Below are 17,220 nucleotides of genomic sequence, written 5' to 3' on the forward strand. Positions count from 1 at the left end.
ACAAGTGTATAAGAAAAATCATTCCAACTTATAAATATACACTTAACTTTCATATATCATTAAAAATATAACTTTTCAGCCAATACCTATATTCTATAATATTTTGAATATTATGAACTATCCCTAGTATCTAAACAATTGATATCAAGTTAGAAAACCCTCCCAACCCCTCCCTCCCCTTACAAAAGTTCCATTCCCAATACATCAAAAACAGTTAAATACTCATACATTATAGGATTTAATATTTATTACCCACCCACACCCCTCCATGTCAAATATCTTACTTTGGGAAAACGTTATTACTCATTACAAAAAATCTGTTAATGGTCCCCAAATCTTCTGAAATTTACCAAAATATCCTCTTTGTGTTGCTATTGTGCGCTCCATTTTATATATATGACACACAGAATTCCACCAGAAACTGTAATTTAATCTGCTATGATTTTTCCAATTGAATGTAATCTGTTGAATGGCAACTCCAGTCAATATAAATAAAAGTTTGTTATTATTTGACGAAATCTGACTCTTCGCTCTCATTGATATGCCAAATAAAATAGTATCATATGTCAAGGCTACCGGATTCTCTAACATCCTATTGATTTGAGGCCAAATTGATTTCCAAAATACTAATATAAATGGACAAAAGAATAAAAGGTGATCTAATGTTCCAGCCTCAAGATGACAGTGCCAACATCTATTAGACTTAGAGCTATCTAGTTTTTGTAAACGAACAGGGGTCCAAAAAGCTCTATGCAAAAGAAAGAACCAAGTTTGTCTCATAGATGCAGACACTGTACATCTCATCCTCCAAGACCAAATTTGTGGCCATTGAGACGCATTAATTTGATGCTTAATCTCAATGCTCCAAATGTCCCGAAGACCAGTTTTTGGTTTTTTATTCACAAATCCAGATATTAATTTATACCACTGTGCGGTCTGGTGCCCCACGAAATCTACCTGAAAGCATAAGAATTCCAAACTATATTGATTATTAAGAGTTTTCCATTCAGGGAACCCCGCCTGAATGGCCTGCTTCAATTATAACCATCTAAAACTTTGTGATTTGTTGAGACCAAATTTATGTTGCAATTGTGAAAACTCAAGATATTACATCTTCCAATGTACGTAGCCAGCATCCAATGCTTCCAGATAATTTTAAAACCGCCAATTTTGATCTTGGAGTTAAGCCAAATCGTTTGATTTGTTGATTTATTTATTGGAATAGGAGTTAGACTATTTACATATCGTAAAGAGTTTTCCATTATCAACAAATATTCTATGTTCTTTATATAGCCTACACAAAAAAAAAAACAAGGGAAACAAATCCACAAAATACAAAGGAACAAATCAAAGTGGAAATGTCCAATCAGAATGGTGCACAAAAAAGTGTCTTTCAAGTCATCTGATTGATCCAATATCTTTATTCATCCAAAGTAACTCAATGACCCGACATGTACATGTTTCAGCCTCCCGGCCTGCATCAGGAGTCTATAAGTCATATATATAGAGACATAAATAAAGCAATAAACATACAGTCCTACATGAAAACATGACAATATTAAAACCAAATCTCAAAAACAATAATAAAAATTATAAATAACAGCAAAGAACAAGAATATAAAAGAAACAAAAACAATATGTTAAAAGTAACCTATATATTAAAAAAGATAAAATATAAAAAAAAAATTTTTAATACACATAATATATCCATCATTGCTGAAAGCAATAAACCTGCTCAATTAAAGAAAATATATAGGCTTATCTCAATACCCTATAAAGAAACATAAATAAAGAATACTCTCCAGTAATGAACCAAGAGCTTAAAAATACATAAGAACAAAGGCTCATATTGCCTAATAAGTTCAAAATAATAAATAACCAGTAAACACAGTAATCATTCAATGAACAATTATAAAAATATCAATAAAATCCATAAAAAAGTGCCAACTATATAACTTATGTAAATCGCAATAAGCAATGATGAAAACAAACAACATTTCTGAATTCATCCTAAAAAACATACCATTAAAACATATAAAAACAACCACAGTTAGTGTATAAATATAAATATGAAGAGAAAATATAATAATCGGTTCATAAGAACACCTTATAAAATAAATCCGAATATGCTTAATACATAAAAACATCTTAGCAATCAGTGTCTAGTATCCAAAGGGCAATATTAATAACTATGATTAATAAAAAGACAATATAAAACAATATAAACTAAAAACATGTGATGTATCAGGACACATATAGTGAAGCATGTCGGGTCATTGAGTTACTTTAGATGAATAAAGATATTGGATCAATCAGATGAGTTGAAAGGCACTTTTTTGTGCACCATTCTGATTGGACATTTCCACTTTGATTTGTTCCTTTATATAGCCTAGGCATTTTGATACTAAGTACATGACCAAGTCGCAAAGGAAACATGAGTCGCCATTCTAACCAAAACCAGTCTGGGATATTATCAATGGGCTCTGGGAGGACCCAACACACACCTTGACGCAAAATATAGGCCTGATGATACCTATAGAAATTAGGAAAATTTACCCCCCCCTCCATAATTGGCTTTTGCAAAGACACTAAAGCAATTCTAGGAATTTTACCCAACCAAATAAATTTTGTTAGAATACTATTTAACTTTTTATAAAAAGACCCCTGAAAAAAAAAACTGGTAACATTCCCATTTGGTAACAAACCACAGGTAAAATCATCATTTTAACAGTTTGTACTCTCCCCCACCAAGATAAGTGCAGAGGATTCCATTGCTCACACATTTCTGTTACCTTCTGTAATAAACATTTTTCATTTACTTTCACTGTATTTTTGATCCAAACTCCTAAATATTTTAGACCATCTTCCTTCCATACAAAAGAAAATGCATCAAATAAAGTATTCTTTTCTATTGATTAAACCTACAGTAAACTTTAATTCACTCTCCTCCCCCTATTTGCAAATATACTTTCAATAGAAAATGGTATCTACTCATTACAGTAAGTTGTCAATGGCCCCCAGATCTTTTTTAATTTATTATAATACCCTTTTTGAATAGCAATTATGCTTTCCATTTTATAAATGTGACATAACGAATTCCACCAGAAGGTATAATTTAATCTACTACAGTTGTTCCAATTATTTTGAATGGCGACCCCAGTCATAATCAATAAAAGTTTATTGTTGTTTGATGAAACAGGTTACGAATTTATTTGACACCACACGCCAAACTCAACTCGTGCACAATATTAAACTACCTTCAGCAAATGATTTAGCACAGCATTTTGATTCAAAAATTAAAAACCTAAGAAACAACTGTTCGACAAATGACACTAATGGTCATCAAATAGCTAACATACAAGGAAATGAAATGCCAGCAGACATGATCTGGAGTTCCTTTCAAGATTTAGAATGGAATAATTATATCAAACTATATAACAAATACTCTAAATCATACTGCGTTCTGGACTCATGTCCCCCGGAAATTATGAAAGCGGCTCCATTAGAATTTAAACTATCTTTGCTGAATTACTTAGCCCATAACCTAAAAAATGGAAAGTTCCTCACTAATAATGGTCACATAATAATAACCCCAATTCCAAAAAATATTAAAGAATCATCAGCACTGGTAACCAACTATAAACCAGTAGCATCCATTCCATTTATTGTAAAAATCATGGAAGGATTGGTATATACCCAACTGATGGAATATCTTGATCAGTTCTCTCTCTTGCATGAAACTCAATCTGGTTTTAGACCTTTGTTCAGTAATGAGACAGTAATTGCGGCTATCTTAGATAATCTGCGTCTCTTGTTCAGTAAGGGCCTTAATGCCCTGATCATGCAATTTGATATGAGCTCTGCCTTTGACCTAGTTGACCATGGGAAAATGCTACAATGCCTAGATGCAATTGGTATTAGGGAAGAGGTGTTGGACTGGTTTTGAGGCTTCCTTATGTCCCGTACCTATCAAGTACGTTTCAATTACGATCTCTCCGATACCTGGAGCAATCCATCTGATGTACCGCAAGGATCACCATTGCTTTACAATGTCTACATGTCCTCACTAGGTGCGCAATTGATCCAGCTGGGGATAAAATTATTCAGTTACACAGATGACTTTGTGATCATCATTCCATTTACTAACTCTCTCTTGGAAACTACTCCCAAGGCATCAGAAGCACTAAATTTGATGGATGACTGAATTCAAACTGAAACTTAATTCAGAAAAAAAAAAATTTTTGTAGCTTCGCCACACCCGTTTGACACCAAAACACCGCTATGCATCAATAAACTTAGTTATCCTATTCAGTCTACTTTGAAGGTATTGAGTGTAATACTAGACCAGTGCTTAACCATGAAGGACTCCTTAATCAGAAAGGGTTTTCTCACTCTATGGAAACTTCGATCCATTAGAGCATATTTTGATATGCCAGCATTTAGAATCCTGGTACAATCCCTCGTACTGAGTCAACTTGATTACTGTAACATTGCCTATTTAGTAATTTCCCAAAAGAATATGCGACGATTACAATTAGTGCAAAATGCAGCAATCAAACTAATTTTCAGGCTGAAGAAGTTTAATCATGTGACACCTTACTACCGACAGCTGCACTGGCTACCGATGGAGGCTCGTGTAAAGTTTAAGTTCGCCTATTTGTACTATCTTTTAATCTTTGTAAACCGCATAGAACTTCACGGTCCTGCGGTATATAAACTGTTGTTATTATTATAGACTAAAGTCCACCTGGTATTGCCCTAGGTACCAACTGCTGAAGTTGCCATCTAAGCTCACTGCAGCCTATCCAACCATCCCGTTGTTTGCAGGAGATCTACCGTAAAAGTCTGGCCAGTAACATCCTCATGTTCCAAGTTAGTGGAGTTCCTTCCCATTAATGCCCACCCCAACCCATCCTATACTGAATCACCATATAAAGAAGCTGTTAAGGTACTGGAGGGCTGTGTGGATTTCAACCCATGACCTGTGGAAGATGGAAGAAGTGCCTTTAACTAGTGAATCACAGGAGCTTCCTTTAACTAGTACTGACCTCACCTGCTTTCCCAGGAGAGGAGGGCTCTTCTGGGAGTTGAATCCAGGACCTCTCACACCCTAAGTGAGAATCAAACCCGTAGACCAACCAGCCAGTGCCCTTGCCTCCTGGAGCCTTTGCCCCACAGGATGAACAAAACTAGACAATTACACAGAAAGTTTCATACATAGAGTAAAATCACAACTTTCCAGCAAACAAAAGAAAATTCTGTACAACCTTTCCCCAATCAGAATGAACTGCCATAAAAAGCTTACAAAATAATCAAAATGTTGTCATCAAACCTGCAGACAAAGGAGGCTCTGTAATTGCGGACACACAAAATTATAGTGGAGAAGGGCACAGACAACTGTCAGACAATACATGAAGATTATACTAAACAGCTAAAAAAAACCTCATCAAAACACATCCAAAAGCAAGTACAGTGGTACCTTGGATTACGAGCATAATCCGTTCCAGGAGCATGCTCGTAATCCAAAATGCTCGTTTATCAAAGCGAGTTTCCCCATAGGAAATAATGGAAACTCGCTTTGATACATTCCCACTCCCCCGAGGCCAGCGGCACTGCTCTATCACCCCCCCCCCCCCCCCGAGAACCGGCATTGCTCCCCCCGAAGGCCCCCCTGCGATCCAGCACCCTCCCCACTGCGATCCGGCACCCTCCCCCCCCCCCCCCCCGCCGGAGATCTCGGAGAGAACGTGAACTCGCAGGCCTTCAGCATGCACAGATGCTCAAGGCCCTGCAAGAAGAGGAGGCCGATCTTCGGGCACTGGCACCAACGCACAGGACATGCCGGTGCCGGTGCCCTGGCCCAGATGACAGTAAGAAGCAGCAGGGGGGAGGGTGCCAGATCACGGCGGGGAGGGTGCCGGATCGCGGGGGGCGCAGCTCGCAAATCGAGGCACGCTCGGTTTCCAAGGCGCCAATTTTGCGAATGTTTTGCTCTTCTTGCAAAACACTCGCAAACCAGTGCACTTGTAAACCGAGGTACCACTGTACAGTCACATTTAAAGAAACTCATACCTAACCATCCTTCTGTGGGCACACTTTACATCCTGCCAAAAATTAATAAGCCTGGCAACCCTGGCAAACCAATTATATCTGGTATTGGCATAGTCACAGAAGAAATATCTGGATTTATAGACGGGATTCTTAAACCCTTAGTGCAGAAGACAGAGCGCTTCATACAAGACACCTCAGACATCTTGAACAAATTAAATAATATCAAGCAGCTACCACTCGGCGTATTTTGTTACAATGGATGTAGAATCAGTATACAGCAACATCCCCCATGCAGATGGTATTACTGCATGTAAGCAATTCCTAAAAACATCAACCCTGGACCACCAGCACTCACTGGAAGCTGAAAATCTTGGGCATTGCTATGGGAACCACAATGGCACCACAATATGCAAACCTCTTCATGATAGAACTAAAAGAGACATTTGTAAATACAAATCAGACAATGCCCCTGAAATACCACTGGTATATTGAGGACATTTTTATGATTTGGACTGAGGGAGAATAGACTCTCAAACAATGTTACAATTCTTTCAATATATACTATCTTACAATCAAATTCAAAATTGACTACTCCCCCAGAAAACATCAATTTTCTACACACCATAATCTCTATCAACAATGGTTACATATAAACATCTATTTACAAGAAACCTACAGACAGATTTAGCTACCTCCACAACTCCAGCTTCCTTCCACTCCTCACATATAAAAAAGATCCATTATATACAGCCAAGCCACACAATACCAGCATATCTGCTCTGACCCAAGAGAAAGAGATAAACATCTAAAAACCCTAAATAAATCCTTCAAACAAAAAGGATACAACCCTAAAATAGTCTCCAAGAGCTGCCGAAAAATAGCGACTCTAAAAGGAGTGGCATTCTCTTTTATGCATCTTGAGAATCTCGGAGAGAGCGAGAATCAGAAGGCCTTGAGCATGCGCAGATGCTTAAGGCCCAGGCAAGAGGCAGGATCTTTGGTCACCAGCACATCCTGAGGGCTGCGTGCCGGTGCCAGATGAGGTAAGGCTTCTGTTTGGGTGGGTGATGCTGGTTCATACCGGGGGGGGGGGTATTTACGGGCAGGGGGGGAGCGATGCTCGCAAATCAGGTTGAGTCACGATTTGCGAGAATGTTTTGCTCGTCTTGCAAAACACTCGCAAACCGTGTTACTCACAAACCGGATTTTATTTTTTTTTTAACTTATAATCAATCAGAGCAGTGACAGCCTGGATTCAGGTCTGAGCCACTTGAGGACATTCACTTTCTTCTTAATGAGAAATTCTGATATTGCTGCTTTTGCTTGGAATATTTGTATAGAAAATTCAATATTCACCCCAGTCTTAGGTCTGTATCAGGAAAAAGGTTTTCCTCCAGGATCTGCATGCATGCTACATTATCATCCCTTTAAACTTTAAAATATACCACCAAGTATAAATTCATGGGAGGTGAGTCTCTAAATATCAGGGAAGCTGTGAAATAAATGATCATAGAACGGGGCTGAAAAAGGTGGAAAACAAGAGTACTCTAGGTAAGGTACTGTAAGGGCGACAGCTGAGAAAATACGGGATATGCACTAAGGGAGTGAAAGGAAGTTGATTTGGATGGACAGATTAAATAAATAGTCTTTTTCTACTGTCACATTCTGTAAACCATGTCTCACCTGGATGTTGAGCCCATCAGCTGCATTCCCCTGTCTAGAAGAGCAGTGGCAGAAAGACCCTGTTTTACAACCTAAAATAAAAAATATATATTTAGATAAAATGTAGCTTTAATGAAATGGCTTTAGAATGAAATTGCTTGCCATAATGTCTGCTTTTCTAGGTTCAGAAGAAACTATTAGAGACAAGGAGGCCAAAGTAATCAGAGCTACGTTGAAATCACCACTTCATACCAGATTGTATACTCATTTTTCAAGTTTAGCTTAGCGACGAATACAGAAAAACCTTTCATACAAGCACACACACAAAATTTTAAAAAGCGTGTGCATGAGAATGTGTACTCACATTACTGCACTGTTATTTAAATCCTGAGGCCGCTCAGTAGTATAAATTACTATCTGGATTTTGGAATAAAAAACCAAAAACTGGTCTTTGTGACATTTGGAGCATTGAGATAAAGCATCAGATTAATGCGTCTCAATGGACACGAATTTGGTCTTGGAGGATGAGATGTACAGTGTCAGCATCTATGAGACAATCTTGGTTTTTTTTTTATTACATAGAGCTTTTTGGACCCCTGTTCGCTTACATAAATTAGATAGTTCCAAGTCGAATAGATGCTGGCACTGTCATCTTGATCATTTATTATACTAATGTCCCTTGATACTGCAATTTTGGAGAATCCAGTGGCTTTATCGTATGATACTTATGAGAGTTAAAAATCAATTATCTGTGAGCAATAATAAGTTACTCTTTGTAATGAAAGGGGTTGCCGTGCAGCTCGTCTTAAGAAATTGGAAAAACTGGGATAGGCTGAACTATACATTCTGGTGAGAATCTCTGTTACACCTTTAAAATGGAACGTTGCTTGGCCATACAACAGGGACGCTACACGAACTTTCTGGATGTTTGGGAGCCATTGGCTAAATTTTGTAAAGAGTTTTATTTTATAGACATGTAGGGAGGGTGGGGGGTGGGGGGAAGAAATGGAATTGGAGTTTGGCTTAGGGATTTCATGAATAATTTCATTAAGGTTTATTTAATTGTATATTAGGTGGGAGGGTAGGGATATATATTATAATTGTATGTTGAAGTCTGTAAGTTCCATTGTGCTTGTTTTTAAGTATCCATACTTCTGAATCATTTATTGCACAATTGTAGTTGGAAACTTAATAAAGAATTTTAAAAGAAATCCTGAAGACTTAATTATTTATGTATTTATTTTTAACACTGAGACCCTTTATATAGGATTAGAAAGTAAGATTGCACGCCCTTTTCTAATGAAGCCAAGATGCCACTGCTGACACCGAGGCGCCTTGTGGAGACTTTGTGCGGTTTTTGAGCTGGGTTTCTGGGGATTGCTTTGATGGAAGAGCACTTCAATTCTGCTAACCATAGGTTGTAAATGTTTTCCCATGAATTTATGGTATACATGGACACAGTGCTGGTGTCACTACTAGCCTCTTTTTATTCCGGGATTCTTTGTATCTATCCCACACATTTTTGAACTCTAATGCCTGTCCAATGAGGGCATTCTAGGCATCCACCACCCTCTCCGTGAAAAAGTAGTTCCTGTTTCTTTTGTTACCTAGTATCAACTTTTCCTTGGTGATTATTTAGCAATACACTTCCCCAGTGAGTGTTGGTTTCGCCATTTTACCACTAACTTGGGCTATTTTAGCATAGGTTCCATTTTATGCAGTCTGAACAGTAAAATAATCCAGCTTAACAGTGAGCCATGTTGATATAATTTCTCCACTAAGTGCAGTTTGGGAACCAATTATAAACCTGAGTGTTATGTTTGCAATTTGAGTGAAAGAAAGACTTGTATTAGCGAGCACGTAAAAAAGGATTGTGGCAGATTCAGGGATTTTCCCTCACCCATGTGAATATTATACCTCCAGGAAGCAGGGGATGCTAATCAGAAAGAAAAAACTACAAATCCCAGGATGTAGTGGGATCAGCAGCTTAGAGCTGAGTTACCTCAGACAGAGAGGGATACTAGAGAGGTCCCCAAGGGAGAAAGAGGAACTCTCAAGTTTTCCCTAGACATGGGCAGAAGCAGGCCTTGGAAAACAGACCGATACCTGTAGCAGTTGGCTGAGGTGAGGCAAACAAAGAAAAGTGTTTTTTGGGTCTGTGAAAGGTATTTGTGTGCTAATTGCTTCTGCCAAACCAGGCTAGTCTACCACAATGATGTATCACCGGGAATGTCCAGTTTATCTGCAATTTAGGGTGAAGGGATTGAATGAGGTCTAATTTGAAAGATTGCTATTATACTACTGGACATATATGTAATTTGTTCTATTTCATTAGATACTTTTTTGTGTATACTAAATTTGCAATTGCTGTTTATGTATTGCACCAGGTCTGTGTGAATTAAATACAGTGCATGTTTATTGACCTCTGTATTTCAGCATACCTTGAAAGATGGGACGGAAAGCTGCTCATAGGATAATGTGCTTTCCTCACTAGTGGGCGTGTCTAAGTCCAGAGGGCGATGCAATGAAGATTTTGATGTTCTTTTGTTTGCTGGATGTTTTACTGACCAGTTGGAGACCTGGAACTGGGTTAAATAATTCTGGTAACAGGCCATCACAGGCTGCTGGGGAGTTATTTGTTCATTCTCTATATCCTTCTCAGCCTCCACTGCATACACATGCTCCATTCTCTCCTCCTCTCCTCCCAATGCAGACACAAAGGATGTCTGGGAAGCATAATTCCTATCTGGCAATGTCTTTATAGCCTCCCCATAAGTCATACCAGTCAGGGGTCCTTCTATACTGTGATATATAGAACCTCTGCTGTAATCAATTTGTTGTGCTTGCTTTTTTTTCTTTTTCCTTCCGGGATATGTGCCAGGACCTTCATCACTACTTATGGGTTCCAATTCCTCTGCTGCTGAAAAATAAGCTTCACTGTCCGCCATGGACATGCTGGAGTCCATTGAACGATATTGGTGGAAGGTGTTAGAATCTGCAGATGGTGTGTATGGGAAGGAGCCAAAGCTTCTTCTTTGCTTCGGAGACTCTAAGACGTTTTCATCACTCCGTGAAACATCACTACTGAACTGAACGCCAACTGCAACTAGTTGCTTGTCCCCATAAAAAGCTGCGGTGAGGCTCTTTGTGCTCCCAAGTCGGGCAGAGCACACAGACGCCTGGCGCTTTAAAGGGGACCTGAGAGGGGATCTATCCTGGGCGTTGGGAGAGACTGGGCTGGTTCCTGAAGTCTCTGCAGAAGCACTAAAAATAGAAAAAACAGAAGTTAGGCACGCCAAACAATTTTACTGAGAATCGTTCAGAATGCTGCAGTCCATCTCATTTATGGTCTCAAGAAATCTGAATTTATGTTCTCAAGAAATATCTGAATTTTTAAATAAGAAACCGAAAACAGGTCTAAGAGACCTTTGAAGCACTCAGATTAAGCACCAAATTACTGCGTCTCAATGGCCATGAATTTGGGCTTGGAGGATGAGATGTACAGTGTCTGCATCTATGAGACAAACCTGTTTTTTTCTGTTGCATAGAGCATTTTGGACCCCAGTTCGTCAAATAGATGCTGGCACAGTCATCTCAAAGCTGGGACATTAGATCATTTGTTATTCTATTGTCCATTGATTCTTGCTTTTTGGAAATCAATATGGGGTCAAATAAAATGATTGTTGGAAAATCCGATGGCATTATCGTATGATACTGTGCTGTTTGGCATGTCAATAAGGGCTAAGAGCCAAATATCATCTAAGAGATTCTCGGCGAGAGGGAGAACTAGAAGGCCTTGAGCATGCGCAGATGCATGCTCAAGGCCCAGCAAGAGGCAGGAAGTTCTTCAAGCGGCACCAGCACGTCCTGTGGGCTGTGTGCCGGTGCCAGAGGGGGATAAGTTTGAAGTTGTTCGGGCAGGGGGGGTGCCGGTTCACGCGAGGGGGGGGGGAAGCAGTGCCGCTGGCCTCAGGGGGGTGAGAATGTATCAAGCGAGTTTCCCTTAGTTCCTATGGGGAAACTCGCTTTGATATACGAGTATTTTGTAAATCTTTATTCATTTTCATATCTTACAACAAGTGTATAATAATCAATCAGATAAATTTTTAAACAATTCACTTGACAATCTTACTTATAAACATTTTTTTTTTAAAGTTCTTTATTCATTTTAAATTTCTTACATCAAGTGATAAATATATAATACATATAATTTTCAATATACACTTGAATATCCATCAATATATATTTTAATACAAACATATATAAAAACCCCTTTTGCAATAAATTATAAATCATCTGTTATTATAATATTGTACCCACCCTAACCCCTATTATATGATCTATCATTGTGCTATGATATCTGATCTTTAGAAAAAAGAGCCAATGGTCCCCAGATTTTATTAAATTTTTTATAACCATGATTAGATTTCTTAGCACAATTATAATACTTATATAGAAAAGGGGAGGGACATGTATAATTTTTAGAATCATTAATTGGAAAAAGGGGAGGGATGTATAACTTTTGATTATATATAATATATACTATTTATAAATTAAGTTGTATTAATGATAGATACAATGATATATAGTAATTAATTATATCACTTGAATTTCAAACATTGTAAAAATTGAAAAATTCAATAAATAAAATTTTAAAAAAAAAATATATAACCATGTTGTAACGCTATTGCTTTTTCCATCTTATATATATGGCAAATAGAATTCCACCAAAAAGTGAAATTTAATTTTGTATGATCTTTCCAGTTTTGAGTAATTTGTTGTATGGCGACCCCTGTTAATATCAATAAAAGTTTATTATTGTTTGCTGATATTGGACTCTGTGTTCTCATTGCTGTTCCAAATAAAATTGTGTCATATGTAAGTCCAACATGATTTTCTAATAATATATTAATTTGGGGCCAAATTGTTTTCCAAAAGGCATTTATACAGGGACAAAAATAGATTAAATGATCTAATGTCCCAATTTCTACCTTACAATGCCAGCATCTATTAGATTTAGAACTATCTATTTTTTGTAACCGAGTAGGGGTCCATAAAACTCTATGTAATAAAAATAACCATGTTTGACTCATAGATGCTGACATTGTAGTATGTATTCTCCAGGACCAAAATTTTTGCCATTGAGTTGCAGAAATTGTCTGTCCTATCTCAATACTCCAAATGTCCCTAAGTCCTGTTCTTTTTTTTTTATTTAAAAATCCATATAATAATTTATACCATTTTGCGGCTTGGTGTCCCAAAAAATCTGCCTGAAAGCAAAGGATTTGCAAACTATATTGAGTATTAAGATTTTTCCATTCAGGGAACCCTTCCTGGATGGCTTGCTTCAATTGCATCCATTTAAAATATTGTGTTATGTTCAATCCAAATTTCTGTTGCAATTGTGAAAAACTAAGCATGGATCCATTTACTATAACATCATTTAAAGACCGTATACCTGCAATTATCCATTGCTTCCATATTATTTTGAATCCACCAATTTTGATCCTGGAGTTTACCCAAATGGATTGATTTAACGATTTAGTTATTGGATCTGTTGTAATATTACTAATAAATCTTAGTGTTTTCCATGTATCTAATAAAATTCTGTGATCTTTATATCTATTGGGCATTGTTATACTTATAAGATGTTCCGGATATAATGGAAACAGGAGTCGCCATTCTAAATATAACCAGTCTGGTACATTCTCCATGAGGAATGGGAGGATCCAATTACATTAAATTACATTAAAGTATAAAATAATCCCTTCCCACCCACCCCATCTATTAATAATAATTCAATTAGCAATTATCATATTTCCCAATCCCACCCCATCTATATCTTATATAAAACAAGGTGTTTAAGGTGTCTGATCATTAGAATATGTAATCAATGGCCCCCAAATCTTTTTAAAACTGTGATAATTTCCTTGCTGTATAGCAAGCACCCTCTCCATTTATAAATATGGCATACTGAATTCCACCAAAAGGTATAATTAAGTTTAGTATAATCTTTACAGTTTCCAGTAATATGTTGAATGGCAACCCCGGTCAATATTAATAAAAGTTTATTATTATTTGCTGAAATTGGGCTCTTAAATCTCATATAGTATCATATGAAAGGGCAACATGATTTTCTAACAATGAATTAATTTGGCCCCAAATTAACTTCCAAAAGGCATTTATATAGGGACAGAAAAAAATTAAATGATCTAAAGTCCCAGCTTCTAAACTACAATGATATACGAGTATTTTGGTTTACGAGCATGCTTCTGGACCGAATTATGCTCGTAAACCAAGGTTCCACTGTACTTGTAGGAGGACAATTGATGGGGCTGAGGCTGTTAGAAATCTGTTGTACTTGAAAGCTTATGTTTATCTAGTAGAAGGCTTCCCAGCAGCTATCAGGATGTCTTGGATGGATTGTGAAACACCTAGGGCAGAAACTAGAGGCTGCTCAATTTCCAAGCCATAAGGGTTAGAGACTTTAGGTCTAGATGAAATTGACAGCCCTCCTGTTGAGTTATTAGTGCTGGGAAATGGAGCAGTTTGTAAGGAGGTAGAACTTCCCAATTCTCAAGTAAAGGCAACCAGTTCTACTAAAGCCAGTAAGGCATCACAAGAAACATAATGCTATGATTTTGCCAGAACTTGCTAGAACTCTTAGTATGAGAGAAACTGGAGAAGGAAGCTTTGCATTGTCCTTGGTGGCAAAAAGAGTTCATTTGAGGAATTCTCTCCTCTCTTGCAGGAGTGAAGAACTCAGAAGAGTTGCATCCAAAGATCATTCATGAGGATAAAACAGTCTGCCAATTTTGCCAATAACTGATTCTACAGATTGGAGATGTAGACAGACTGCATCTGGATGCAATTGGCTATAGCCAAGTCCATAATTCCTGCTGCATCTCATTAAGGATATTCCCTTGTTTACTCACAGAAAACATTGCCATTTGATTGCTGATCTGAATAACTACAGAAAAAGCCAGTGAAAAAAAACCTTGTATGGCACAGATCATTCTGATTTCAAATGCCTGATAAGATTTGTCTCATATCTTGATGGCAGTGTTAATGAACTTTAATGAGACGAGCTCCTTACCCTCAGATTGAGACATTAGTAGTCAGGCCACCTTGAGAATGGACTAGTGGGCTTGATGGACAACTGGTCTGACAAGTAAGGCTATTTTTATGTTCTTATGTTGGACCAACTGATGCTGCCATAAGGCAAAGAGTACGTCAACTATTAGGTTAGGTTTGAGAGTCTACCAGGCAATTAACTGAAATTAAATTTTGTAATTGGGACATTAATCACAATTAAGATATATATATTTATTTTGTGTATGTAGAAAATAAAGGATAGGATAGAAAAATTATAAAATCAGAAACAGGAAAAACAACAATTTTAAATTACTGTATAGGAGAGTTTTGTTTTATGACCACTCACTAAGCAAACTAGAGGAGTGGGCGATGAGATGGCAGATGAAGTTCAATGTAGAGAAATGTAAAGTATTGCATGTAGGAAGCAGAAACCAGAGGTACAGCTATACAATGGGAGGAATGTTATTGAGTGAGAGTACCCAAGAAAGGGACTTGGGGGTAATTGTGGACAAAACAATGAAGCCAACAGCACAGTGCGCAGTAGCCGCTAAGAGAGCGAATAGAATGCTAGGTATAATCAAGAAGGATATTACAACCAGAATGAAAGAAGTTATCTTGCCGTTGTATCGGGCGATGGTGCGTCCACATCTGGAGTACTGCGTCCAATATTGGTCGCCATACCTTAAGAAGGATATGGTGATACTCGAGAAGGTTCAGAGGAGAGCGACACGTTTGATAAAGGGTATAGAAAACCTTTCATACACTGAGAGATTGGAGAAACTGGGGCTCTTTTCCCTGGAGAAGAGGTGAATTAGAGGGGATATGATAGAGACTTACAAGATCATGAAGGGCATAGAGAGAGTAGAGAGGGACAGATTCTTCAAACTTTCGAAAACTACAAGAACAAGAAGGCATTCGGAAAAGTTGAAAGGGGACAGATTCAAAACCAATGCTAGGAAGTTTTTCTTCACCCAACGGGTGGTGGACACCTGGAATGCGCTTCCAGAGGGCATGATAGGACAGAGTTCAAGGGTTCAAGAAGGGATTGGACAATTTTCTGAAGGAAAAGGGGATAGAGGGGTATAGATAGAGGACTACCTCACAGGTCCTGGACCTGTTCGGCCGCCGCACGAGCGGACTGCTGGGCACGATGGACCTCTGGTTTGACCCAGCAGAGACACTTCTTATGTTCTTAAAAAAGAAACCCTACCCTAAGGTGCTGAGTAGACAGCAGAGGTCATGCTCACAAAGTTCTGAGCTCTGGGACAGCAGTTCCATCCTGACATTGCTGGATGTAACCACCAGCCTGTGACATTCAGCAATCCCAGGAAAACCATCTCAATTCTGCTTGCCAATGAAAAAAATTACCATTCAAAATTGCTTAAAGACTGCTGACAATCCTAAATACTCCCCCTAAATACAGTATATTCACCAGCATTGCTAGCAGTAGTTGACCCCTGGCAATAAGGCAGGGCCTGGGATTTACCTTGTACAAGGTTCTTCCATTCTCATGCTGGATGAGAATTCCATTTGTCCTAACTGATCTTCCATGATAGAGGAAGGACTTTCCTTCTCCCCTGCCAGTAGGGGGAGTGCTGCACTGGAACTGCTGTTCTCTTCTGAGGAGGAGGCGGAGCTGTGAGATCGCAGAGGTACCTGCAGGCTGAGATGCTGGGCCTTTCTCTCCATTTCTACCCCCACCATTCTGGAGTCCCAATCTTTCTTTTTTATGCCATTCATCTTACCTGAAAAAAAAAGATATGCAGTAAAAATACATCACTAAGAAAGCACAATGGAAGGAGCAAGTTAGTGGTTACAGTACTGTACTAAGAACTGCGATGCTAGGGCTCAGTCCTTGCTTCTCCTACTGACAGTGCCTATGATTCGGGACAAGCCAAGCCAAAGCCACTATGTCCTCTACTGTCACAGTTACCAACTTAGATTGTAAGCTCACTCTGAGGTATGGACACACCTTGCTAGAGGAGGGTTTGAAAAGGCAGATATTCATATCTAAAACAAAATTCAAATGGAAAAAAATGTGAGTTAAGTATATATATGGACACTCATTAAGATGCATTATTAAAAAACAATTCTTTATTTTTGTGAGCCTGAAACTTAAAAAAGAAATATATGCATCCAAGAGATACTGAAAACCAACACTGTGATTCAAGAATTCACCGAAAAGAAAGCACTGTTACTTACCGTAACAGGTGTTATCCAGGGACAATAGGCAGATATTCTCACATGTGGGTGATGTCACCGACGGAGCCCCGGTAAGGACACTTGAAAAGTGAATCACAACTTTAAATTTAGAAAGTGTGCAATCAGACTGCACCATGCATGCGCGAGTGCCTTCCCGCCTGACGTACGTGCACAGTCCCTTCAGTTAAGCTAAGCCAGCTAAGAAGCCAA

The 17,220-nt window shown here is 38.2% G+C and overlaps 1 protein-coding gene across 9 annotated transcripts in view; it reads right to left on the reverse strand.

The window, feature by feature from the left end:
* The window catches only part of KIAA1109 (KIAA1109 ortholog), a 908,505-nt gene that overhangs the window by 639,704 nt on the left and 251,581 nt on the right, over positions 1-17,220 (reverse strand). For all 9 annotated transcript variants that reach the window (XM_033938537.1, XM_033938601.1, XM_033938589.1 and 6 more), the window contains exons 27-29: positions 16,295-16,553; positions 10,155-10,977; positions 7,735-7,805 (exon numbers count right to left, since the gene is read on the reverse strand). In XM_033938537.1, coding sequence (XP_033794428.1) covers positions 7,735-7,805; positions 10,155-10,977; positions 16,295-16,553 — 1,153 coding nt within the window. The remainder of the gene's footprint in view (positions 1-7,734; positions 7,806-10,154; positions 10,978-16,294; positions 16,554-17,220) is intronic.

The sequence above is a fragment of the Geotrypetes seraphini genome, chromosome 1 (assembly GCF_902459505.1).
Source record: "Geotrypetes seraphini chromosome 1, aGeoSer1.1, whole genome shotgun sequence".
NCBI classification, from domain to species: domain Eukaryota; kingdom Metazoa; phylum Chordata; class Amphibia; order Gymnophiona; family Dermophiidae; genus Geotrypetes; species Geotrypetes seraphini.